This window comes from Phaseolus vulgaris, chromosome 6, assembly GCF_000499845.2.
Source record: "Phaseolus vulgaris cultivar G19833 chromosome 6, P. vulgaris v2.0, whole genome shotgun sequence".
Lineage (NCBI taxonomy): Eukaryota > Viridiplantae > Streptophyta > Magnoliopsida > Fabales > Fabaceae > Phaseolus > Phaseolus vulgaris.
In genome coordinates this window covers 20396346-20423746 of record NC_023754.2, presented here as the reverse complement: position 1 = coordinate 20423746, position 27401 = coordinate 20396346, and the positions used below count along the sequence as shown (strand labels likewise).

The window sequence follows — 27401 nt, the reverse complement described above, 5'->3', positions numbered from 1 at the left end:
ACAATTTGTCCACTCCAATTTCAGGAGAAATAAATAAATAAATTCAAAAGAGTAAAAAACTTAATCATGACATCTTTATAATTCTATATCTTAAAAATTACATTGTCTATATTCTGAAACAAACTATAATTTATATTTAATGTCATACTAATTTCCTTCACCTTAGTTCAATAAATTAATATCATGAAGTAAAAATCCCTTTTATATTATTATATAAGTCTCTGTTTTGAACTAAATTTTACTACTAAAAAAATTATTAAATAAAAATAAATATTAAAAATAAAAAATAATTTAATTTTAACAAATAATTAAATATCAATTTAAAAATTATTTATTAATAATAAAAATTATTTTAGATATCAATATTTTTTGTTTAAAATAATATTTAATTTAATCAATGTAATAATTAATTATTTTTTAATAGTGTTTACTTTAAAACATAAAGTTATATTATTTTCAATTATGAAAGAGGAAAGTTAGAATATAACTAGAATGCATTATTAATATTATAAAAATTACTTTTTATAAATATTATACATAATAATTTATAAAAAAAATTCACTTTTTATTAATTAAGAATACAAAATTAAAAGTATATAAAAATTAAAGTTTAATTCCTTTCATCAATAGGTCTTTTCCTCTCAAACTCAAAATCTCTATGGAACTCCTCAAACCTTCCCTCTTCCTTCTTCTTCTTGTCTTTTCTATTCCAGTGCTGTGTAATGGTACGTACTTTCTCTCCTCATTTGTTTCATTTCATTAACTGTGTTCATGTTCTGCATCTTTTCTGTCATTTTTCCACCACAAGGGATTTTTTCACTTCAATTATCTCAGCTATGTACCAAAGCTTTAATCAAACTGCTTTGTTTGTACATAGTGTTGGTTTTTAGGAATAAAAGATAGAACAAAATAAGGAAATAAAATAATTTATAGAAAGAACAAGAAATTAGAAGTGGAACATTATAGTCTCGTGCTATCAGAATTATTATTGCCCGTACTATCAGAATTATTATCGTCTTGTGTGATCAGAATTATTATCGTCTGTGCAATCATAATTATTATATTTCCGTGCGATCAAAATTATTATCGTTCCGTGCAATCATAATTTTTATTATCGCCCCGTGCGATCATAATTATTATCGCTCCGTGCGATCAAAATTATTATCGCCCGTGCGATCTCTGAACGATCTGCATAAAATGCTATCGCCCCGTGCGATCAGTTTAATATTATGGCATTGCACGATGAACAAAATGTTATCACCCCTAACGATCAACAAATTATTATCGCTCCAAATTATTATCTTCCCGTGCGCTAAAAATATTATAATCCGTGCGATCAAAATTATTATTATCTCGTGCGATAAAAAAAAAAAAAAAAAGTGCGTGACACCTCAACAAATATTAATTACCCCCAACAACACATCTCTCTTCAAATATTAATTACCCCCAACAACACATCTCTCTTCGGAAAACCCACACGACCATTTCCAACTCTTCAGAATTTAACATAATTTTTAAATACTTTTATTAAAGAATTCAAATAATATATTTAAACATATTTTTCTAATAAATGAAAATTGGTTCTTTGTTTCTAATATTTAAAAGTAACTTTAAATATGTTACTTTACGAATCTGGTTTTCATTACCATATTTTCTAACATATAAGTATTTAATTCAACAAGACTTAGGTTGGTGTGGAACTAATTTATTCGAAACTAGCACCCTTGCACTCCACAAATTTGAACATGCATGACGAATGTCCATTCTATCCATATCAAATTCCATGATACATAAACTTGTGATTTGCTTAATGAAACTGTTCCATTGATCTTTTATTACATAAACTGTGTCTTGTATTCCATTCTATCCCATCGATCTTATGATGTTTGGTTTGATTTGATTAGATAAGGAGGACAGTGTATTTAAGGGAATTAACAGCTACAGGCAGACACAGACGCTGTCACCCCTCACCGAAGTTTCCAAGGCAAAATGTTTGGCTGATGAAGTTGCAGAAGATATAGAGAAAACGCCCTGTGAAAATGTTAATAAGTACTACCCATCAACTGTTTCTGGTGGTGGTGGCAACGTTAACATTCCCAACCTGAGTAAGCACATTGAAAAATGTCACATTAACATCAGCACCACTTCAGATGGGGTCATTCTCCCAGTTTGTGTTGCCAAATTGGAACCCACCATTGTGCTCTCTAACTACACTCATTCAGATCGCTACGCACAGTTTCTCAACAATTCTAAGTACACAGGGGCAGGTCTTGGTTCTGAGGATGATTGGATGGTCCTTGTTCTCACCACCAACACTGCCAGTGGGAGTTTCTCTGCTTCATCTGCAGTTCATGCCAATGTTGCTTCTGTGGGGCTCTTGCTCTTTGCTTTTCTGTTTGTGCTCATTAACTACTTTGATTGAGCACTTTGGTCTTTCTTCTAAGCTTCATTTTGTGGAGTGTGGATCCTTCAATATCACTCCCCTCTTGTGTAAATGTTGTGTGGACTGTGAAATGAGCTTCAATATGAATTAATATGTGTGCTAATTGTGTATGATTTCTGTTATATCACAAGTCCTTTTTTAGTAATAATTCTCCACATATTTATCTTCTAACAACTCAAGGATCTTTTCAACACCCTTTTTCCCACAATTCAAACTTCAATTCAAAAATAAAAAATATATAAATAAGAACCATTATAAGGTAATCTAATCAACACAGAAAGAAAATATATAAATTTTTCTGTAGTAACAATAAATTTTTTTATAATTAAAGAAATTTTAATTTAAAAAATATATATTTTTCTTATATGGGGTGGCCACAAACTCACGAGTTACCTCTTATGCAAGTCAGTGAAATGAGCTTGCACTTCTTGCAAGTAACGGGCCTATGCGGGGCGGGTCAGCATTGTCACTCCTACTTTTATAGAAAGAACAAGAAATTAGCAGTGTAATATTATTATTATCGCATAAATTATTATCGTATCGGGCGATCACGAAATTATTATCGCCCCGTGCCATAAAAAATATTATCCCCTATGTGATCAAAATTATTATTGTGCTCCATGCGATCGAAAAACACGTGTCACATCTCTCACAAATATTAATTATGCCCAACTGTCACATCTCTCTTTGGGAAGCTGAAACGACCATTTTACGACTCTTCAGAATTTAATCCGTAAGGACTTATCCGCGGTGTATTACGCAAGTCCCCCAGGATACAACAAGGAACTCCCCGAAGATTTCCGATGATCTGATCAGAACTAGCAAGTTACTCTTTAAAAGAGTAATACCCAATGGAACCCAATATAAAACTTAAAATAAAATAAAGTAAGTGAGGAGAGAGAAAATGGAAAAATGAGAGGAGAAAAGAAGTTTCACGGTGGGTGAAGAAGATGAAGAGAGTGAATGAGAGAGATGTGCATTTTGGAGAGGATGGAACCCCTCTTTATATAGGGATAGGAAGCAAAGATATTTTTCATCTCGATAGTTGATTTCAATTTGCTGTTGCAACTAATTTGAATTTGTTGCACGTTCATAACTGCACTTAGATTATTGTTGCACGTTCAAAATGAATTGATCAGGCAATGGGAGTTCACGATCCATTTTTCTATTTTCTTTGGCAATAACTACTTTCTTTTTTACAACATAAATAACAGTAACAACAGTCACAATAACACTTAATTAGTCATATTCATATCCCAAAATATGCGAAAAATATCTCTGACAAATCAACTAAATACTGCTTAACTAAAAGATGTTACAAATATTCTCTAGATATTCAAATATACCAATATACCCCTCCCTATTAATCAGGGATCACAAAGCATATCGATATCCAATCCATCATGACAAGGATCCATAACCAACACTATAAATAAAACCATGTGCAGAGGTGTAAGGTACACTTTGATCAACTTTACAAAGTACCATTTTAAGGTCATCTCAATCATTTGGAGAAGAAGACTTAAAGGAAGAATTACTGACAAATTAGCAATTGTACACCAGTTTCAGGTACTATTTAGGTCAATCTTTGTCCATACAGGTACAATTTTATTTTATTTTATTATAATATTTTAAAAAAATTATAAATTCATCAATTTGTATATATTTATATTATTAGAAAGAGTGAGAAAGAGAGAGACGTTACGTTATTAAATTCAAAAAATTTATTGCATGAAGTGAAAGGTATTAATTAAAATCCTAATACTCTTTTTATTAAACTGAACAAATAGTTTATTTTCTGACAATGAGTTAAGTATAAACTTAACTATAAATTGATGTAATTAAGTATATCAGATGAACTAATAGTTGTGAATGCCATAGATGCTAATTAATTAATACATATATAGTTATTGTAAAGTAAAATATAGACGTTACACTATAAAATACATTGTAATTAAAGTCATTATCTCTTTTATACAAAGAGTGGAATATTATGATGTATTAAGCAGATGAGGAAGAACTTTGTCAGCTTGCATGTGAGCCACGTGGCATTGATACCTGTTACTACTTTAGGGTCTTTCACCTCTTCAGATCACTCTATTTCATCAATAGGTCTTTTCCTCTCAAACTCAAAATCTCCATGGAACTCCTCAAACCTTCTCTCTTCCTTCTTCCTCTTCTCTTTTCTATTCCAGTGCTCTGTAATGGTACGTACTTTCTCTCCTCATCTCTTTCATTTCATTAACTGTCTTCATCTTCTGCAGAAAACCTGTTTCATTTCATTAACTGTGTTCATGTTCTGCAGCTTTTTTGTCATTATTTTCAATTATATCTCAACTATGTACCAAAGCTTTAATCAAACTGCAATTGTTACTTAGAAACCAAACAATTTTTAGAGACAGAAAATTTGACACTTTTTAGAGAGAAAAAAAATTGATTTCTAAATTAATTTATATATTATTGTTAAATCGGTTTTAAATTGGGGTTTAATTAGTAGTAAGCTTTTTTAAAAAATCAAAATTTAGTTACTATAAAAAATAATTATTAATTTTTTTTTTCTAAAAATTGGTTTCTATTTATTCATGATTTTTCTTCATGATTTTTCTTGTGATATTCATGTAGTGATAGTTTTATTATAATACTTAGAGTAACTGACTAATTATTATCTTTACTAATAACTATCTTTACTAATAATTATAATATTTATAATTCGTCCAGAACTTATTCTTAAATACTTTTACTTAAAATTAATTTTAGAAATTAACTATTTACTTAAAAATATTTATAAAAATGCAGTTAAAAAAACACAATATCCAACACATAAGTTTAAGGGCTTTCATTAAGATCGTTTAAAAAAACACAATATCTAACACATAAGTTTAAGGGCTTCATTAGGGTCGTGTTTTCATATTGGTTTTTGTTAATATGTTTTCCGTAACTTTATAACGCTCTAACATCTTTTTACTACAATTATTTATCTAATAAATCTAAATTAGGACTAAGATCAAATTTCGAAGTTAAAAACATATTTAACCTAATTTTTAAACACTTTTATTAAAGAATCCAAAAAAACATATTTTAGTAATAAACAAAAATTGGCTCTTTGTCTCTAATGTTTAAAAGTAACTTCCAATATGTTACTTTACGAATCTGGTTTTCATTACCATATTTTGTAACATATAAGTATTTAATTCAACAAGACTTAGGTTGGTCTGGAACTAATTTTTTCGAAACTAGCACCCTTGCACTCCACAAATTTGAGCATGCATGAAGAATGTCTATTCTATCCATATCCATTTCCTTGATACATAAACTTGTGATTTGCTTAATGAAACTGTTCCATCAATCTTTGATTACATAAACTGTGTCTTGTCTTTAATTCGATCTTATAATGTTTGGTTTGATTTGATTAGATAAGGAGGACAGTGTATTCAAGGGAATTAACAGCTACAGGCAGACACAGAAGCTGGCACCCTTCACCGAAGTTTCCAAGGCAAAATGTTTGGCTGATGAAGTTGCAGAAGATATAGAGAAAACGCCCTGTGAAAGTGTGAATAAGTACTACCCATCAACTGTTTCTGGTGGTGGCAACGTTAACATCCCCAACCTGAGTAAGCACATTGAAAAATGTCACATTAACATCAGCACCACTTCAGATGGGGTCATTCTCCCAGTTTGTGTTGCCAAATTGGAACCCACCATTGTGCTCTCTAACTACACTCATTCAGATCGCTACGCACAGTTTCTCAACAATTCTAAGTACACAGGGGCAGGTCTTGGTTCTGAGGATGATTGGATGGTCCTTGTTCTCACCACCAACACTGCCAGTGGGAGTTTCTCTGCTTCATCTGCAGTTCATGCCAATGCTGCTTCTGTGGGGCTCTTGTTCTTTGCTTTTCTGCTTCTGCTCATCAACTGCTTTGATTGAGCACTTTGGTCTTTCTTCTAAGTTTCATTTTGTGGAGTGTGGATCTTTTAAAATCACTCCCCCTCTTGTGTAAATGTTGTGTGGACTGTGAAATGAGCTTCATTATGAATTAATTTGTGTGCTGCTTGTTTATGATTCTTGAATCTGTTACATCTTTTTATCACAAGACTTGTTTTTTTAGTAATAATTCTCCACATATTTTATCTTCAACAACTCACAAGGATCTTTTCAACACCTTTTTTCCCAAATTCAAACTTCAATTCACCGTGTATGCTGTGAGAGACTAATTGGCAATAACAAATTTAAATTGCTATTCTTCTTTTTATGTTTTTCTTTTACATCTGACGAATTTGTGATTTTGATTGAGATCAGAAAACGAGCTTTTAATCCTTGTAGTTTGTAGAGAGCTAATGATTACATAACTCTAAAAGCAATTCATCATCATGATTAACCTTTTAAAAGCTGCACACTATAAATATATATAACCAAAGCCTGAACAACTTTCTCTGAATGACTGAATCTTTACATCATGAAGGCTACACAGGTCTTCTACACTTAACAAAAGATAAACAAGAGGAAACAAAGGTAATTCTTCAGGAATAATTTATTACTGAAAAAATATTAATGACAAGCAGATTATACATGTATACTTCAACACTTGAAATGATATAAAAAAGAAAATAACAGCTATTTTTCAAAGAAAAAAAAACAAAATTGCTTCTCTCCTTATCAGAAGCAGCTACTCTTGTAAGTGGACTCATATGGTGTCTTTAAATCTCTGCATGACAAGTAATAAACTTTTTTTTCATAAATTGAAAACATAGTTACATGTCAAGTAGAGATTATTAACATGGACTATGCACAATCTAAAACCACACAATAATGTTTCCTTGTATCAACATAGGATGCAGGACCTACATAAGTGCACCTACCTGTTGTGCAAGGGGTCTGGAGAGGAGGGAACTACTCTATTAACTGCAGCATAAGACCCTTCATTTGTTTCATTTGTAAACTCTTTCCTCCATACTTCATACTTATTGAGCACATGCTCCACTTCTTCTTTTACATACCTAGCACCCAATATTTGACCATTCAAAGCTGAAATACTTAGTAGTACCAGCAAGAGACACCCCACTTGAGACCTTGAAATTGACATCATTTCACTACAGTTGCCAATGATCATTACCAAAACTCTTCTGGCTTCTATGTTCAAGAAAGGAAATTAAACAAGAAAGGTGTTCAAGAATAGGTGTGTGGCATGTAGAGAAAGGAAAAGGATTGTCCTTAATATAAGTGAGAAGGGGAATGAAGACTATGAGTGCTTTAGTATGGTGAGTTTGAAGGAGGATAGTTGTTTCCCCACCTACATGTGTAAAATATATCATTATTCATAGTAAAGAAAGGGACAAGGGAAATGTAGGGAACAAATTTCCAAGCTCGTGCTTCAGTTAATTTTATTAGTAATAATGTTAGTTCCAATATAGATGAAATCAGAGCTAATAATGTTTGACTAACTTTTCATGTGTCGCACTTCATAGTCAGTGTCCATGTAATTAAACCTGACCCGACATATAATATAAGGACGTTTCAGAAATCAGAACTTGGAGAGTTTGTGCATTGATGGTGAAATATGTACACTGTTGTCTATTTCATACCAACCAACCATTCCTTTATCAACTATTAAACATTTATAACCATGAATTCTTGTTTAAGTCAATTAATAAACTCCTTATACTTCCAAAATCACCCTAACATTGTTAATCACAGAACCCCAATTTCAGGATCAGAACTTGACTCTTAACATTAGTTTATTTTATTTGTTATTTTTTTCTACCTTTAAAGTCCAAAATGTGCTTTATAGGGTGGTCAATGCTTTTTTCTAGGTCTATTGTGACTTTTGTTTCTTTTTCCTATGGTCTCTTCATATTTTCGCAGTACAAATGTTTCACAAAACTGAGTTACTTGCTCGACTAGGGAGTAAGAGATTTCAGTAAAGTGGAAAAGGCATCTTTTAGCTCATGTTTTGTTTGGCTTAATGTTTCTAGAGTAATGTATTTTAGTGGGGTTTGTTTCTTTCTTTGGACTAGCTTGTGGCAGCTTTCATATTCTATAATCTTTTTCATTTCAAACTTTGGGATTCGTCATTTTCAACCTTAGCAGTCCTTCTTGTGTGATGCAAAATGAATTCATGTGGTTATTATCCGAATTAGTTTCAATTTTGATTAATAATATTTTATTTTTTAAATTGAATATGAAAAGTAAAATGAATATATATGTTTAGTTTTTATCTCAATATTTATTTTTGTCCTTGAAAATAAAATATTCATAGTCCTTAAATATAAAAATTAAGAGACGAGGATGAGAAGGAAATAGTGAAAGTATCTGTGATCACCACATCCCTTATATCAAATGTAAGATGATAGTTGTGTAAGTTGTGAAGAAAAGCTTCTTTCCAATTAATCTATCGCTTCAAAACCTGTGTTTTGGTCGGTTTCTATTGGTCATCATCAAAGTTCTCAAGGGCAAATCACTGTTTCTCTTCACTAACTTTGGTTGGCACTGCCTGAAAATTAAATTAGGTCATACTGGTAATTACGAAAGTTTAGCGTAAACTCTAAGCATGTTCAAAGACTTCTACGAGATTGTGTTGACTTAACTATACCAATTCTTATTGGGAAAAATCCCAATGGTCCACATAGTGCAACTGGGGTCAAATTCTGGAGGAAAAATTATGGTGTTAATTTTATAGACTTAGGACAGATATGATTATTGCCTCTAGAAATTATTGAAGCAAACAAATAAAGTCATATCGTGGTTCGTATTGATGCAGAGCGTTGCCATTGTGTCTATTTTCTGCCTAGTATCTTATTCCCTCACTTTAGGCTATTTTCAGTCCGAAATCATGTCCAAGCAGTGCCATTGTTGAATTTTTTCTACTTTATTTGAATATTCTACACTAATGTTTTGGTAGATTTTGCTTAATCCCTGTAGTTTGACTTTCTTCAGAGCCATATCATGTCCAAGCTGTGCTCAAGTTGAAAATGTGTCAAGCACTCAAGCATAGTTACATACTCCAGATTTTATCAGCTTTCATTTCAAACTTTTTACTCTAATATGTCGGCAGATTATTCAAAAAAGCTAGATTTAGTAAAATGTACAAATTTGACCTGATTCAAGAAAAAAAAAACTACATTACAGGGTCTTCAAATAGGATCAGAAATCCTGAGATAAAAATCCTATAAGATGATATGAAAACCAATTTTAATTGTCACTTTTGTGACTCTACTATGTATGTGTTTGATATCGAGAAAGTATGACAAAATTGGCAGATATTTGAGTCTTTTGAATGTCTTATCAGGGGTTAATTATTGACCATACGAATGAAGACTTTAAAAAAAACCTATTTCAATAATATTTATCATTTGGAAAGAAATTAATCTTGAAAGAAAACAATCCAAAGTTCTGCAGTGAAAGCTTTTTACATGTCATACAATTATGAATTACCATTTTGGTTTGAGGTACACACCCACAATCCTAATCTAAGCAAGACTCGGGCTTATCCAAGGTTGATGCCATTACAAAAGAACGATCAGAACTCAAGCAAATCCAGATACGTTCAGCAAGGGACTGTCAAAAAGGGCGTGAACGTCATAGGACTGCACAAAAACGAGTGACTCAAATTTTTTATGCTCTGTAGTGATGAAAACTTTTTAGCCACCCATTTAGAGATGTGTGTGGTTAATGTGAAAAGAGAGTTTATAATATATGCTTACCTATTTATTTGGATAACATTTTGCAAACCAAGGTTTTAAATGAAACTTCTATGGTTGTTGCTGTTCGTGTTCCATTGGAGCACCCAGAACATACTTTCAGAAAAGAACTACTTCGTATCTTTCACTCGAGGTAATTTTGGAGGAGTTTTAAACATTCTAATCATCGATCCGCACAGTCCGAACTTCGATTAGTAAAAAATCATCCAAAACTCAGCCCCAATAATTAATAATAGAAGCTTTAATTTACAGGCGTAACAAAAAATCACTGAAGTAAGCCTTATAACTTGCATTAACAACATCAAAAGACAAGAGCTTGTAGTTATGATAATCACAAGTTATCGCCTCTATATTGCCACAAATGAATGAATACATGATTATTTAATCTTTGGATTGTGTTTCAGCTACATATTCTAAAGTGCCAAAAAGCTATACCTTCGTTCTATATATTTCAGTCATGATGTCCAGTTTCCTCTTAAACTGATACTGTGAAGAGGTAAATTTTTAGTACAACGGCTAGAGCCAGCTGCAACAGAAAAATGCCAGCAACAATCAAGAACCACCTTTCACCAGCTGATTTGATATGTGCCCGGAGGTTAAGTGCCACAAATGTCGCAGACATGAACCCGGCCACACCTGCAACCACCCATCTAAATATATCCAGTGGCACAATTGACATACACTGCATAAAACAAAGGGGGTTTGACTTTTGAGAATACAATACAAAGCAGACGTCATATTCCATGTTTCCTTAAAATTAAAGGCAGAAAAATGAAGAACAACAACTTACCAAGGCCGGAATAAAGACAAACAAGGAATACCCATATAGACAGAATAGTTGCACAAGGCCCGCAGGTGCAGAGAAGTATTTCAGGATTACATACAGGCAAAGAGGAACTATGGTAACGTAGCCATAAAACAAACCAGCAGACCAAGTCACCAGATTTATGTCATAGTTCCATTCCTTGCTCTTCAGCTTGTGTGCTACATATGTCACAAAGGTGCCAATAGATGCTGCTACAAATATTAAGGTAGTGCAAATCCAGAATGGACCATACCTGCATATATTTATGTGAACTAAAAATTACATGCACAAAATTCACTCATTTTACGACAAAGTTATAAAAGTGTTGTTCTCCAAGAATAAAAAATGGCGAACATCATCTTGTCCAGACACCAGTATTAAGTGATAAGAGATTAGGCCACAGAAGATACTTCAATAAATTTTTACATAAAAATGAAACAAAACAAACAGATCATTAAAGACATGACTTTAGCTTGGAAGATATTAGCATATTAAAACTGGCCACAACAACATAGCTACACCATTTATCCATAAAAATTATATTTAACAATGTGCATATCATAATTTCAAAAACGTCAGAAATCAACACCGCAAATTGGTAGTAGTTCAGTCAATATGACATGGAAAAAAGACAGTCCACTCACAAATCAGGGTTGGTAGCAGTTTTTTCATTAAATGATCCTCTGAATGGAAATAGTGAGTCTATAATCCTCTCAAGAACATCTGAAGTGTCAACATCAAAGTATGGTTTGTAAGCGGCAACTGTAAAAGTCCGAAACCAACCACCCTGCTGGGGTTCATCAGAACCAGATATAGGTTTTGAAAATGAATCTGCATAAAATGGACGAATAACTCAACACAAACATGTCAAACAGATATCCAAGAAAAATAATTGAAAGTAACAGCTCCAACCATAAAATAAAATTGCCAAAAGTACAACAGAAAGCATTTCCGTAAGTAATATGCATCAATCAGCCTCTAGAGTAAAAGAAATAGGTGCAAGATTCAAATCGGACCAAACACAACAGGAAAAAAATGCATGGACTGGCTTTGACTCTAAGTCGGTAGTAACAGTCATCTCTGTAACACAATTATACAAAGTACGTTAATAGGTGTCAGCATCACATCACATCCATCCAAATTGCCTGCACAGTTTCCACCAAAGTCCATAGTTATCAATATCGAATAGCAACACTTTGCAGACACGCCCCCAAATACCATAGTGAAATCTTGAAACTTTATATTGCATAATTTATCATATACATATAGTTAGGTTAGGGGTATCAAAGTGAGCCAACTCGGCTTACACGGGTTGAACTAAAAACAAGTCAACTCAACACAACTCACTTTTTGGTGAGTGAGAAATTTTGTAAACTGGCTCGACCTACCACGAGTTGATGCGTTAAGTGGGTTGTCTCATTTAAACATATTTTACTCTCCTGACTTATATCATATATTTATTACAATACAATCAAAGTGGATTGATTCAACCCACCTATTTATAGTATTACAATCAAGGTGCACCTATTTCACTAAACATTAACTACAATTAGAAAGTGATATTATAAAGATAGTAAATAAAAAATCAAAGTGTTGACTAATATAATTGGACAAACAAATAAATTAAGCATCTAAACAATTCAAATACTATTGAACAACATTCTAGTATTAAAAAAACCAAAGTGTCAACCTACATAATTAAAAGAAGTAAATAATTATAATCAAAAAAATTATAAAGGATTGTTGTTGGTGGATTACGAGTCAACCCACCTCCTACTCACTTGATGTATTTAACCCGTTGGTTAAGTAAGTTGGGTTCAATTTGGCCTACAATTAAAAAAAACTATAATTTTTCCAACCCAAACCGGCTCAAACCCTTGGTGAGATGGCTCACGAGATTGAGCTAGTCCCTAAAAAACTGACACTATTTTTTTTTTGTTTTATTCCTTACATGAAAAAAATCCTACATTTGAATATGAAAAACCTTTTACAGATTAGTCACTACCATCTATCGAAGTTATGATATTAAATTTGGTCTTTATACTTGACAACATTTTTGTATAAATCTCTACACTGTAAAAAGAAATTAAACATTATGTTAACTCCTCCATGTAAAAAACTCCACATATTTGGTCCCTACACATGATGAATATTTTAGGTCTCAGTCCTTACATGAAAAATTCTTTAACATCATCACAACTTCAATAAATGATTGGGATATCTATAATTTTTTCTATGAACCAAAATTTAATTATTTTCATGTCGATACTTAAACAAAAAATAACAAGACAGGTGTAAAAAAACATAATCATAACTTAACCTTAAAAGAGGGAAGTGGGATGGCCTATATTTTAAATACTATAATACAAACTAAATTTATACTGTACATAAAAAATCAAACCAAAAGAAAAATTAAAGAAATTCATAAAAAATAATAACTCAAGACAGTTTTCGGACATATGTCAGAAAAATTAAAGATGATAGTGAAATTGGTGGAAAAAAAAGAAACATAACAAATTAGATAAAAAAAAAGAGCAGAATATGACTAGGAACCTTAAAGGAAGGAGAAAGAATAAAACACGCAAAAGAAAATAGTCCTGAAAAGTATTAAGGAACAAATGGCAAAACACGGTTAACTTTCTGTAAAATAGTCAAGGAAGAAGGGTTGGTTAATCCTATTGTTTCTGTGGCATAAAATGCAACAGAAAATAAAGAAGAAATCACAATTTTACCCAAAAAAATGTTTTAGGAGTAAAAATGGGTTTGGAAGCCTGAAGCATGGTAGCACCGCAATGGCATGCAAAAAGCCACAATTGAAAACCATATTGCTTTCTGAATGCCATAGCGCCATAAGAGCACACTATTCCCTGCTGATCAAAAGTCATGACATAATCATAATTAACATATTTTGCAACAGAGGTGCAATCAGCAGTGGCCCTGGGCAGCGATGATGGTGAAGGATGAAGGTCTGGCAGTAGCAAATAATGAAAGAGAAGCAGCCAGCAAACAAGAGCAGATCGCAAAAGGGAACAAATGAGAAACACGATTGGAAAAAGTGATTTTAGGATTTCCAAAACTGGTTATTTGGCCAACTTCTGACTTGGGATCAACCATTCCACGTGGAAGATTGTAGCCCTCCTCACAAATGATCCAGGCGACAATTCAGCACAGACAAGGCTGCTTGGCACCTAGGATTATGCGATTTCACAATCTGAATCACGATTTTAACAACTGTTCCATGGGGAACTACATCTAATAATGGTTTGTTTTAACTTTGACTGAGGAAGGAAAATCTCAACTCCACCTCCCACAGACAACGCAGTTTCATTTCAAGGGCAAATATGGGTTTTCGAGATGTTTCATGGTAGCGCCGCTATAGTGCTGTAGCAGGCTGCTATTCTGGCCGCAGTATCAGCCATGACAACCATGTTCAAAAATGTACTTTAATGCAAAATTAGTAGCAGCCCACAACTGCTTCACTACTATAGCGCACTACCGATAACTATAGTTCCCTCTTCACGCACACCTTCTAACAATCCCATCAGACAAATCAACGCATAATTTAATAAGATATACGGCACACACACATAACATAGATATGATAAAAAGCATAAGAATAGACAAGTTCATGAAATTCAAAGCTAGATCAGGGGAATATAATTAAATCAAGAACTGAAAACCTTTCAAGCATCATCACCACTGTCTGTAAACCCAAGTTCCTAGGATGTCATCTAATTTCTTTATTAAGTTGTCAACTTAACAATTCAAGTGAAGTCCTAACTAAGGCACAGCCTCTAATAGACTACTATTACACAACTTCCATTATGGATTAGAAAATAATCCAATCACTGGGAAAGGGAAGCTTTTAATTAACCTATTTTTTAAAAAAAGATATTAAAAAAATGAACAGAGTGTAGTTAGCACACACCATCGGCATCACGAGGAGGTCCAGAAGCAGCGGTGATCTTCCCCTGCGTTGCAGAAGGAGGAAATGTCTGAAGATTTGAATCTAAAATGCAAAGAAATTACAAATCCAAGATCAGATCCAGCATTACACAATGAGAGAAAGAGAGAGGAGAGAATTGAACCTGCAAAATTGACAGTGACGTGTCGCGAATCTGGAACAGCCTGAAAGAAATGAAAGAGAGAAGTGAGAAATTGAAGAGTTAACAACGGAATGAAAGATTCGGACAGAGAAAACTTACAGGAACAGATCCCTGAACTTGCTGCGCGTCAATGGAGGTATATTTTCCCGACATCATCTTGACTTGTTCTTCTTCGTTTCCCTTTTCCTTCTCCTTCTTCTTCCTCCTTCTCTCAGATCTCTCTCTCTTCTTTTCCCTTCTCTTCTTCTCTTCATTTTCTATTTAAATAATTCTCTTCAAAAATATTTAACAAATGTAATTTTCAAACTAATTGTAAAGCTAATATTTTTTAGTTTTTTAAACCATAAACTAAATAAAAAATATTTTGCTTTTATTCTTGTTTTTCTTTTTACTTTTTTTCCCGTAAATACCATTAAAATATATATATATATATATATATATAAATCATTAGTGTCGAATATATGCATCGTACACATAAGAATGTATGACACTTATAATATACATATTAATCGGTGTCTATGTTATAAATTATTATAGAAAAAAAAATATTTTTCAAAAGTTCAAATTAATTTGTGTATAAATTAACGATAAAAAAATTATATAATAAATTTGGATTATTTTACTTTGAAAGAAAATCACATTGTCATGCTCTGTCCATTGTTTTATTACGGTGAGAAAGGTAAATTCCTATGTAACACAGCATGTTCATGCAGACTGATATGTTTGAATAAAATTTTACTAAAGGGGAACAAATAAATAATTTTATCATACATTAAAACTAATTTATATAAAATAAATAAATTAAAAACATACAAGGGGATTTATACCCATATTTTCGAGTTGATTTTAGTTTCAAAATAAGTTTATAAATAATTTAAATCAAGATATATGTCGGGATTTGAAATATAAGTTTCTTTACAGGTGTAGGGCTAAAAGATTCTAAGACATTAATTGAAATCCATTTTAATAGTTCTAAAATAAACAAAAATATATATTTATTCATTGAATGAAATTTTAAAAAAAAATTACTTTAACGAGCTACTAAGTTGAAAATAACTTTTATATTTAATTCTTTTAATTGAATTTTGTTTCAAGTTTTTTTTATATAAATTTTGAATTTGTATTTAAGTTCTTGAGTTCTTGTGATTGTAATAAAATCAAATTTTCACAATAAAATTAATATGGGAGACTTTGGACTTAAATCAATTTTATAAAATCAAGTAAAATAATATGTATTATAATTTAGTCAAATATTTTAAATAAATTCTCTAACATATTTTCTCATACTAAAAATTCAAAAGCGGATAATATTTCATCAATAATTATAAAATTAAATATATTTTTCATCTTATAATAAAAAAATGGTTTTTATTTTTAATTCAAATTTTAAATCTCTTGATTCTTAACTGTATTTTTATTACACAACAAATCAATTGTGTCAGACACTTCTTGAGGCTAGGCTGGCTTCAGGAGAGACAGATAGGTGAGTTTGTAAGGTTGGGGTTCTTCAGATGTTTTCAGTTAATTCTGCCTATTTTCTTGTTAGGAGAGATTGTGAGGTGGATTTTTCTCCAGTTTTCAGTAAGTTATGGAGTTGTAAAGCTGTACCGTCTACTTTATTTACAACTTGGAGGGTGCTGGAGAATAAGATTGCTACAAGGGTCAATCTGGAAAGACGTGGGGTGTTGGTGGAAAGTTCTTTGTGTTGTCTGTGTGGGAAGGAGGAAGAGTCTCACCGCCATTTGTTTTTCGCTTGCAGTTTTGCTTGGCGGGTTTGGTGTTTTTGTGTCTCACATTGATCCTTCGTCAAACTTTGCTCAGTTCAAATTGAGCATGTTTTTTTATTCATTTAATGATGTATGGAGCACAATTTGGGTTGGGGTTGTGGGAGAAATCTGGAATCACAGGAACTCTATCATTTTTAATAGAAGGGTGGCTGACGCGTCAGAAGTGTGTGTAATGGTGCAAATAAAGGTGTGGTCTTGGATTTCTGAAAAATGTCGTTCTGCCTCATTTTCCTTCTCTAGCTGGTGTTTGGAACCTTTGGAATGTACGAGAATGATTTCTTGACATATGTTAGGTTTTTAGTAAGGTTCGTGTTTTGGGTTGGTTAGTCTGGTGGCTTTAAGTTAGAAGTTGTTCATTGTATATTTTGTATAAGGGTTGAATTACTCCTAAAATGATTCGCATTTATTTAATTTTGATTGCTGATAAAAAAAAATTACACAACAAACTGATTTACAACATTTACATTACCTATGAGGCTGCTGATATCCTAGCCCACACAAACCAACACAAATTTATTTTAATAGTTTCCTTATTACGAGTAATCAGGACACCTAAAGTTTAAACTAAGAACAAAATCAATTTACATAGAAAAAAATATATATTTAACACATAATTATTATATTATTCAGAATCTTTCAATTTAGAAAAGCTCCTTTTTTAAAACCCACTGCAAGATTTCATTTTTTCCATTGTGTCTACAAAAATTGTAAACAGCTTCGGTTCTAATCTCATATAGTTAGTGTAAAATCACACGTGTTAAACACAATATTAATAATTCAACTTAACCATCACAAAATTGATAGGTGGATATGAGATTCATATCCCTATTATCTAATGTATTTTAATCACATCTCAACATAAAACTAAATAATTAAGATAAATTGGTAACAATATAAAAGAAGATGACATCATAGACTCCACAATAATAGTTAGAATAGACATTCATATGATTTTTAAATTATAGGATTAGACATATCATAATTCCATAAAATTGCCTTGTAAAGTAAAGTTTCCATTCCTATGATATATTGCATTTTAACCATGTCTCTAGCTGAAATAGAATATCCAACAACACCAATAAATGATCTTTGAAACTACAATATTTCTTTTGAAATTACAATACGAATAATTCATTACTAGTCTTAGTACTCCATTGACAGCAAAACGTATGGTTACAAGATATTCCTTCTACCTTTGCCAGTGACAACTTAACAACTCCAATATTCTAAATCTGACAGATTCCCCGCCAAAAATATCTCAAAACTGCTTACTCTAGTTTTAATATACTAATCTTCATCTGAACTACTATCTTCAGAAGCCCTTCCCATGTCATCTGATACGTTTTTATCCTGCAGATATGCAAAGTTATGAGTGGAAGGTAAACTGTGCAGCATAAAAGTAACCTGTTACTACAACTTCAAAGGATACTTACAGGCATTTTGTCCCAATCCTTTAGTTTTGAACTTGTCAGCATATAGTTATCTCGTAATGGAGCCCAAGCAGGTTGTTGGTCATCCGTGCCTTCAGTCACCTGCATATCAAAAACCAACAAAGTTCGATAACTAAGCCAAAGAAAGAACCTATAATATAGGTTTGTTATAGTTTATTGGGAAAAAAGAGAAATTTTAGAAGGTAGCTAAATTACTCATGGTCGTGTAAATCTAAAACATCATGTTCTTCTTAGAGGAAACTTGAAGACACTGGTTTTAAAATACCAAACCAAGTTCAACCAGTTTGACAATTGTACCAGACCAGATAAAATATAAAAGTTCAAAATGGAAGACCAAATAATAATATTTTTTATATTAATGGTTAAATCCTCATCCAAATTAGTATGACTAAAATTTTTCCACATTCAAGATTTTGCTGCTAAACTTTAATAAAATAAGAGAGGATAAACTGGCAAAACTGAGATCAAACCAGTCTGACCATTTTTAAAATACTGACACCAAAAAGAGAATGAGCAGTTACAGATCACCTTTGTGGTGGCGCCAATTGAAGGCAATGACGGTTTCCCTAACTCTGAAAAGAAGGCTTTTTTGGTCCGTTTTCGTATCTCTGCCAGCATACACATTTGATAATTAGAATTATACACACATTACCAAGAATGAGCATGTTAAGATCCAAGAAAATTGAACATATAGGAATGAACCGAGAATCAAGAATAATGTACTGTAGTTCTATAATAAGAATAAAAAGGAAATACAACATTAAACAACTAACCTTTTGCCTCCTTGATCCTTGAGGGGTTCAACCCTTTTTGAGCAGTTTGTGCCTTATTTACCTGCAACAGGTGTGAACAAATCTCCAGGCTCAATAATGATAGAGATACCAACCATCACAGAGACACAGATACAAAATCCATGAAGAAACCAAAATTTGGTTAAATGTTAAGTGAAAACTTACAGCATTGAACAACTTGACCACTGAAAGTAATCCAATTTGATGCATGGTCACAACAAAAGTCCAAATCAATAACAAGAAGATGCAAGTTGTCAAAAAAATCAAAACAGCTATAGACTTTTATTCAAGAAATTCAACCCATTTACCTCCTTTTGTAGCAACACTTATTAGAAACTTGTCATGTGAGTCCAAGTATGTAGCAGGTTTGACATGCCCCTTTTCTGCTAACTGTAAAAAGCAATAAGATTACGATTTAAAACAGGGAAACTTTTGGGTGACAAAAAGTGAGCATACAAATAAATTGTTACAGTCTTTGAATAACAATAAAATCCTTCAACATGAAATTTAAGATTACCGTCTGCTTTTCCTTTTTGGCCTCTCCCTTGATCTTGCGTTCTGCTTCCTCTTCTCCAAGTTTTTCTATAACAAGTTTTTTGTGTGCTGACAATATTGGACCCTGCAGATTATCCAAGTCTTAAAAAACCTAGTTTCCCAATGTTCTGTAAAATCATAATCTCCTATAATCAAATAACTTACCAACATATCATCAGGAATACTCTTCTTCATAACATTCCTAAAAGCCATCTTGAATGCTCTGCATCCTTCAGTGAATTTTGTAATTCCTGGCTGAATTTCACTTTCATCTTCTCCTTCATCATCAGAACTGTGATTATTCACATCAGTAGCATTCTTATTCGATTTTTTTAGCGGCCCTGCAGCTCCTTCATCTCCAGACTGATCCTCACTTTCTATGTTATCCTCCTCAATTATTTTATTGGTGATAGAAGGCCTTTTATTGGTGATAGAAGGCAAAAGTCTAGTCTCCGAGGCAGCAGTGACAGTTGCCTCATCTTCTTCATCATCAGAGTTATACTCCCGTGCCCGCTTGCGGAAAAGTTTCTTCATTTTTTGGTCTATTTTAACTTTCTTCTGTTCATGTGGTGATGGCCTCCCTTTTGTTTTCTTATTTGACTTCTTTCGGCCTTGCGTTTTAACAAATTTCCTCCTAGATCTTCCAGATTCCGCCATTGCCATTTCTTCAGCCATGGATTGTTTTATAATTCAACTCCAACCTGTATATGCCATGAGTAAATTACCAGTAATAAAAAAAACTGCAGCATTCAGCATCCACCCAAAAATAAAGGGTGCAACACAGGTACCAAGAAAGGAATGAATGTGAAACTAGTCATAAATAAAAGAAGAACAAACCCTAAACAATTCCCAAACCAGTCTGAATTCAAATTTCAAGTCATCATCACCTAACAAGCAGAACAACCAAAAACAATCCAACCCACATACTCATTTGTTCATTCACAATGATAAACCTTTGATTAATGTAGATGGGTTTGCACTTAATCATGAAAAGACGAGACCTTTAGAATACATCCACAATAAAAGAATAAATCAGCGAGCAGAACAGAACAGAGTGATGGGTCATACCGAATTGACGATGTCTGTGAGGAAAGAATGACGATGTCTGTGAGGAAAGAATTTGCAGTGGCCGCCGGAGTAGAGACGTTAGGGTGATGCATCTATATTTAAACCTATTTATTTTCTCTTCCATGAGTTTTAACCGGTTTATTATTTATTTATTTTATATAATTTATATTGGCTAATATCTTAATTTTCCATCAGTATTCTTTTAGGTTTTAATATATTTATAAATACAAAATAGAAACTGAAAAAATAATAAATTTATATTTCTTTAATTACTAATAATAGTTGTTAGCCTGAGAAAAAAATATTTAAAAGAGGTTAAATAATATTTTGATATCTTTAAAATTGATCGTATTTCACTAATGATTACATCTCAATCTTTTTAATTTAAAATTAATAAAATAATTATTAGGATAAAATTCATATATTTATTAAATAGTGAGTATAACAAATGTTTAAAAAATGAGAGTTTTTTATACGGACTAAGGTATAAAAAAAACTTATTATATCTAATTTATTTTTTATTTTAATGAAAAAACTTGAAATTAAATTTTATAAAATAATATTGAAATATTAAAAATTATGAATATGTGTACAAATATTGCATTGCAATAAATTTCCAAATTCCTCATTTTCATAATTAGATAAGATTAGAAGAATATATGATTTTGTATCATTTGACACTGTTAGTTATAAATTAGAAAGAAAACAGTAAATTGATATATTTATGATAGACAAAAGAAACAGAGTGGTTTTTTTTTTATCAAATTGTAACATTATGCAGAAAGTTTAATAAGGAAATATCATATATATATATATATATATATATATATATAAATATTAAAAATTTTATATATTAAAAAAAACTAAATCAAACCCGTTTATTAAAGATTTTATAAATTTCAAATTATCAGTAAATAATTTCTTCTCATATTATAAATATGAATATTTTAGTCTTATGTGAATATTTTAGTCGTATTTCATATATGTAACTTTTCTTCAAATTATATATATGAATTATGGTGCATGTATTAAAATATGAAAATTCGTGTATATACTCTTAGAATTTTTCTTCCAATAAAAATATTAGCAGTAATTATATTTTTAATCTTATAACTTGGGATGAATCTCGTTTAGATTTTTAAAAATTGAAGAAAGATTATTTCAATTTCTCAAATTTAAAAAAAAATGGTTTGAGTACTTGTAGACTAAAAATAAAATTAAATATTTAATTACATATTTAGATAGAATAGTCTTTATACTTATGAAGCTCAGACTTTTAAATGGTGAATCCGTGTCGAATATACATATCAACACTCAATTCAAAAAAATATTTGTTAGATTGACAATTCTAACACAGGTCTAATATAATTTTAAAAAAGAGAAATATATTAATATTTAAAAACTCAAAATTATTATATAAATTTTTATTATGATTATAAAAATAAGGAACAAATCCTTTCCAACCAGTTGTAAAAAATAGAGTCTTTTTATCTTGAATTTTATAGATTATACGTATCTTCGTATCCATGCATATCGGTGTACGTATCATTGTGTTACATAGCTTTGTACTGATTTTACTCTTAATTAATTTTTTATAACCTGCATTAAATATAATTTAACTTCTAAATTAATTTTTAAAATAAATTTTTTAATAACATGTTATCATTGTCCCCATAATATATAATTCAGAGAAATCAGTGCTTCTCAGAAAACATTATAACACATGTTCTAAACAGCTCTATCAAGTTTCTCACAATTCTTCAGAAACAACTCTGTTGTGACAAAGAGTCTAAATTCCAGATTAAACAAAAACTCTATCTCCATCCTATTCATCTCCTCTGTGCTAACTCCTCCCACTTTGGCAAAGTAAGCATTGCTATAGTACCTGTACAAATTGAAGTCTGCAAGAACTTAATGCTGATGCACATTGCATTCAATAAATCTAACATCAGCCCAATAAAAATCACATAGACTCATTATTTTAGTCCTGCAACCCCTAATTTTCAAGTCATGTTTAACTGCTATACAATGTCACATGCATGATGCATAATATTTGCAAGTTATTTTTGCCAAGTACTCACTTATCATCAAGAAACTTGGCAGCAACCATAATGCTAGTGATGAGGAGGCGATGAGCATTGAAGGAAGTGAGATAGCCACTTTTTTTCTGAAAGAACCTTTCCAGGTATATATGTGCAATCACAAAACAAGAAGTGCTGCAATTAGAATACTTGAAAATGCGTTCCATGTACTGTGTAACACTCATGTTTGGTGCTTTAGAGCCATGAAAGATGGTGACAGGATCATTGTTTCCTGTTGACAGCAACAACTTCTCATTCTTCAAAATGGATATCTCCAAAAGTGAAGACAATTTCATGAGCAGTGGAGTTTCTGAGACATGGCTGTTACCTAGTGATGCACCAAATTCTAATGATTTAAAGAGCTCTGATTTTATGATAGCCATGCCTTTAGATGGTGTTGTGGTGTTTGTTTTCTCTATTTAAGTGCTGCACCATCATTAGGCATGCCTTAACCATAGTATTTGCAGTTTAATTATTATGCTGCGGTTTGTTCTAGATTGGTAGAGAAGGTTTGCTTTTGGTTCTTTCTGCAGAATATTAACAAAAGTGTATTCTTTCCTTTGGGTTTCAGAAATGACACTCCAAAGAATATTGTGTATATATGTTTTGACAAAAAATGGAACCAATTCCATTTGATTGGATCAATTTGGGCACAACACTATATATTCCAAAACTTAATGAAGCTTTCATTTTCTTCCAACATCAATAAATTTTAAAAATGATATATATATATATATATATATATATATATCAACTAAGTGTTAAAACTAATTGGTTCTATTTTAATTTGTTACATAGTAGTAGATTATGGTGCAGTCATTTATCATTGTTTGAATGGACTATGGGAGTCCTATTCAAAAAAATAAACTGAGATTTTTTTTTAAGTTTTAGTACTTTTTTATTTTTAATTATATATATATAAACATTAAAAATATATTTAATTTTGTAAATATATTTTAAGCTTTTAATTAGTTAATTAATACTTCTAATTAAAAAAATTGAAAGAAATATTATATATATATATATATATTAATTTACTATACAGTTATATAATTATATTTTTCAAACAATATAATATAAAAAAATTAATAATTTAAATTAGTTATTTTATTTTGTTGGTTTATGTCACGGACAACTAATGTTACTTTTAATTATTCCTGTATAATTAAACTTATATAACCTTGACTTTTATATTGATTATTGATTTTATTTATTATTAGTCCAAAAATTATGACTGATAATTAAAAGATAATTATTTTTATTTGATAAGTTCGAGTCTCATTATTTAAATGTGACTTAAACTCACCTGATGAATACATAGTATATTTTAGTTTATAAAAAAATAAAAATTAACTTGATTATTTATTCTAATATCATCAAATTAGTGGGTTAAATGAAATATGTTGGATCTTTAAGTCCATTTTTTTTCACCTCCTTTTGATTTTGTTTCTTATCTCATTCACAAATAAATCATATGATCTATACGATATTAGATTATATAAGATTTCTATTTTACTAGATTTTGATACATATAAGATAATTATTTTTTGGTTTATAATCTCTTATTCTTTATAATTCGCTTATATTTGTGACAAATTAACTTTTGTGTTGGTCCTAATTGTTGAGAATTTTTATCCTCTCAACTACTTCTCTTTTTAATTTGTGTTTTGGTTGTTTTTGGTGTTAAGCTTATTGGTGACAATTTTTTTTTTAGTTTTCAACTACTTTAGTCACTTTTATCTTTTGGTATGACTATAAGTAAATTCCAGGTAGAGGAAGTTATTTTTGAACTATTGTTATTGTTGAAAATACTAAAATCTGCTATGATTTAGAGTAGTTAGTGGTAGAATGTTTGGTAGGTTAACGTTTTGATTTTTTTTTATAAGTCACTACAAGAAAATGATGGATTTGCGTGGGCCAGAAACGGACGCAAAACTTCAAAAACGGACGCTTATGCGTCCGTTTTGCGTCCGCTAAGCATCCCGCGAAAAAACCCTGGAAGCAAATCGAAATTAGTGTGGGCCAGCAAATTGGACGCATTTTGCGTGGGCTTGTGACAAATTAACTTTTGTGTTGGTCCTAATTGTTGAGAATTTTTATCCTCTCAACTACTTCTCTTTTTAATTTGTGTTTTGGTTGTTTTTGGTGTTAAGCTTATTGGTGACAATTTTTTTTTTAGTTTTCAACTACTTTAGTCACTTTTATCTTTTGGTATGACTATAAGTAAATTCCAGGTAGAGGAAGTTATTTTTTAACTATTGTTATTGTTGAAAATACTAAAATCTGCTATGATTTAGAGTAGTTAGTGGTATAGAATGTTTGGTAGGTTAACGTTTTGATTTTTTTTTATAAGTCACTACAAGAAAATGATGGATTTGCGTGGGCCAGAAACGGACGCAAAACTTCAAAAACGTTGCGTCCGCTAAGCATCCCACGAAAAAACCCTGGAAGCAAATCGAAATTAGCGTGGGCCAGCAAATTGGACGCATTTTGCATGGGCTTGGCCCACGCAACCACGCAAAAAGCGGACGCACATGCGACGGCTTTTGCGTGGGCCTATCCGACGCATAATTACAAAAATTTAATTTTTTAATTTTCTCATTATTACTAATTACTATTTATATTTTTTATAGATATTGGAAACATTTTGCACTAGATAGGAATCGAACCCAAGTCATAAGACTCGAAACCAAGCCCCTAAATTAATATTCCAAGGAAACTGCAGCAGTCAGGATTTGAACTTGAGTCATTCCAGTGACCCAGGGTAGCATTAACCACTAGACCAGAGAAATTTTTTGGTCATATTATCATTTTTATTATATTTATTATTAATATAATTTATACATATTAATATAATTATTAATAATAATAATAAAATAAATTATACTTATTAAATTATTATTAATATTATTATTAACATTATAATTAATATTATAATTAACATTATAATTAATATTATAATTAACATTATAATTAATATTATAATTAACATTATAATTAATATTATAATTAACATTATAATTAATATTATAATTAACATTATAATTAATATTATAATTAACATTATAATTAATATTATAATTAACATTATAATTAATATTATAATTAACATTATAATTAATATTATAATTAACATTATTATTAATATTATAATTAACATTATTAATATTATTATAAATATTATTATACATATTATTAGTATTAATATTTAATAAATTTAATTTAACTAATTTATATCATAATTTCAAAAATAAAATAGTTATGACAATATATAAATAAAATAAATTTAAAATAAATAATATTTAAAATAAACAAATATTTTATATAACATTTAAATAATTTAAATATATATTTTATTTTACTCAATTAATTTTAAATCAAACGCTTATTTAATTTAATAAATCTAATTTAATTAATTTATATTCAAAATTGATAAATTAAATAATTTATTATGAAATAATTCTAAAATAAATATAATAAAGAATTCAAAATTAAAATATTTATTATACATTAAAAATATTTAAATTTTAAAATTCTAAACATGCGTGGGCTATAGCGGACGCATATGTGTGGGTTCTATGGGCAACACAAAATGGACGCATATGCGTGGGCCGCGGCCGACGCAAAATTTTTTTTAAAAAAAAAAATTTAAATCAATATATGCGTCCGTTTTGCGTCGAATGTAAATCTTGCGTGGCTTTTACTCATTTTGGCCGACGAGAATAGCGTCCGCAAATGGCCCACACAAAAATTTGGAAGCTAAATCAAGTTTTTCTTGTAGTGAGTTTAAAATGATTAAAAGAGACTTAATTTTATTAAATACTTTTTATAATTTATGTTTGAATAATATCGTGTTTATTTTATAATTTGGAGACCTATTATGAAATGTTCTCGTCAGCTCGTGGTCGGTCCGGATGAGCTCTTAGTGGTCTTCTTTCGACCTCTAGTGATTAAACCTTGGAGAAAAGAGGGAGATTCCCTCTCTGCGATGACACTCTGAGTAAGAACAAAAAATATAATGAGTATATGATAAAATATAAGTTGAGAATATTCTTTGTATTGTGTATTATATTATTTTTTTTTATATAATCAAGTATATATAGATTGAACTGTAACTTCTCCACCTTTAGTCACTAATTAATACAAAATATAATGTTAGATACAGAGGTTAGGAAACGATAATAAATAACTAATTATCGGACCAGACCCATCAACTAACAAGAATAAAAAATATGGATAGAAAAAATATCCTAAAAAATGATAAAGATGAGTAACACTAAAACATTGTGATTCATTAACTCTCCACCCACCTTATTGAAATGACTATTATTCCTACTTTTTTTTCAAATTCTTTCCACAACTCACACGTCCTTACCATTAATACCTAAACCTTTTATTTCATTCTTTAAGTGCTTCTTCATTCCCATAAGCATCCTAAATTCTGGATGAAAAATGCATCATGCCAACGGAATGACGAAAGACGAAAGAGACTTGTTGTGTTAACCATTGCATTATAATTTTTCAGATTATAAAAAAAATCATATAGGTGAGAAATGATGGAGGATAATTGAGTGAGAAAAAAAATATATTTTTTATTAAAAAATAAAATATTATGACATTTTATACTTTTAATCAGT

General features: G+C 30.7%; 5 protein-coding genes and 1 long non-coding RNA gene across 6 annotated transcripts in view; 2 read left to right on the top strand and 4 right to left on the bottom strand.

Moving 5' to 3' along the window:
- The first annotated feature begins 579 nt into the window (after nt 1-579).
- LOC137833106 (uncharacterized GPI-anchored protein At3g06035-like) lies at nt 580-2553 on the top strand. The gene is made up of 2 exons (XM_068641479.1): nt 580-725; nt 1905-2553. The coding sequence occupies exons 1-2, from the start codon at nt 659-661 to the stop codon at nt 2420-2422; spliced, it is 585 nt and encodes a 194-aa protein (XP_068497580.1). The 5' UTR covers nt 580-658; the 3' UTR covers nt 2423-2553.
- Nucleotides 2554-4497: 1944 nt separating this feature from the next.
- On the top strand, nt 4498-6501 carry LOC137831701 (uncharacterized GPI-anchored protein At3g06035-like). Its single transcript, XM_068639485.1, has 2 exons — nt 4498-4650; nt 5857-6501. Exons 1-2 carry the CDS (start codon nt 4584-4586, stop codon nt 6369-6371), a joined length of 582 nt encoding a protein of 193 aa, XP_068495586.1. The 5' UTR covers nt 4498-4583; the 3' UTR covers nt 6372-6501.
- Nucleotides 6502-6872: 371 nt separating this feature from the next.
- On the bottom strand, nt 6873-7442 carry LOC137831702 (uncharacterized). Its single transcript, XR_011084468.1, has 2 exons — nt 7304-7442; nt 6873-7149 (listed from the first exon to the last, which is right to left on the bottom strand). It is a non-coding gene; the product is annotated as an uncharacterized lncRNA (long non-coding RNA).
- Nucleotides 7443-10410: 2968 nt separating this feature from the next.
- On the bottom strand, nt 10411-15327 carry LOC137831705 (uncharacterized). The gene is made up of 6 exons (XM_068639488.1): nt 15152-15327; nt 15035-15074; nt 14875-14955; nt 11591-11777; nt 10932-11199; nt 10411-10823 (listed from the first exon to the last, which is right to left on the bottom strand). The coding sequence occupies exons 1-6, from the start codon at nt 15206-15208 to the stop codon at nt 10617-10619; spliced, it is 840 nt and encodes a 279-aa protein (XP_068495589.1). The 5' UTR covers nt 15209-15327; the 3' UTR covers nt 10411-10616.
- A 2509-nt stretch (nt 15328-17836) lies between these two features.
- LOC137831700 (uncharacterized) overlaps nt 17837-27401 on the bottom strand; it is a 98442-nt gene continuing 88877 nt past the window's right edge. Inside the window, exons 2-10 of the mRNA XM_068639484.1 lie at nt 20684-20705; nt 19781-20316; nt 19599-19700; nt 19390-19471; nt 19247-19266; nt 19064-19124; nt 18819-18898; nt 18273-18371; nt 17837-18189 (exon numbers count right to left, since the gene is read on the bottom strand). Of these exons, the coding sequence (XP_068495585.1) occupies nt 18127-18189; nt 18273-18371; nt 18819-18898; nt 19064-19124; nt 19247-19266; nt 19390-19471; nt 19599-19700; nt 19781-20290 (1017 nt within the window). The 5' untranslated portion in view covers nt 20291-20316; nt 20684-20705 and the 3' untranslated portion in view covers nt 17837-18126. The remainder of the gene's footprint in view (nt 18190-18272; nt 18372-18818; nt 18899-19063; nt 19125-19246; nt 19267-19389; nt 19472-19598; nt 19701-19780; nt 20317-20683; nt 20706-27401) is intronic.
- On the bottom strand, nt 22332-23212 carry LOC137833105 (cyclin-P3-1-like). The gene is made up of 2 exons (XM_068641478.1): nt 22765-23212; nt 22332-22568 (listed from the first exon to the last, which is right to left on the bottom strand). Exons 1-2 carry the CDS (start codon nt 23145-23147, stop codon nt 22412-22414), a joined length of 540 nt encoding a protein of 179 aa, XP_068497579.1. The 5' UTR covers nt 23148-23212; the 3' UTR covers nt 22332-22411.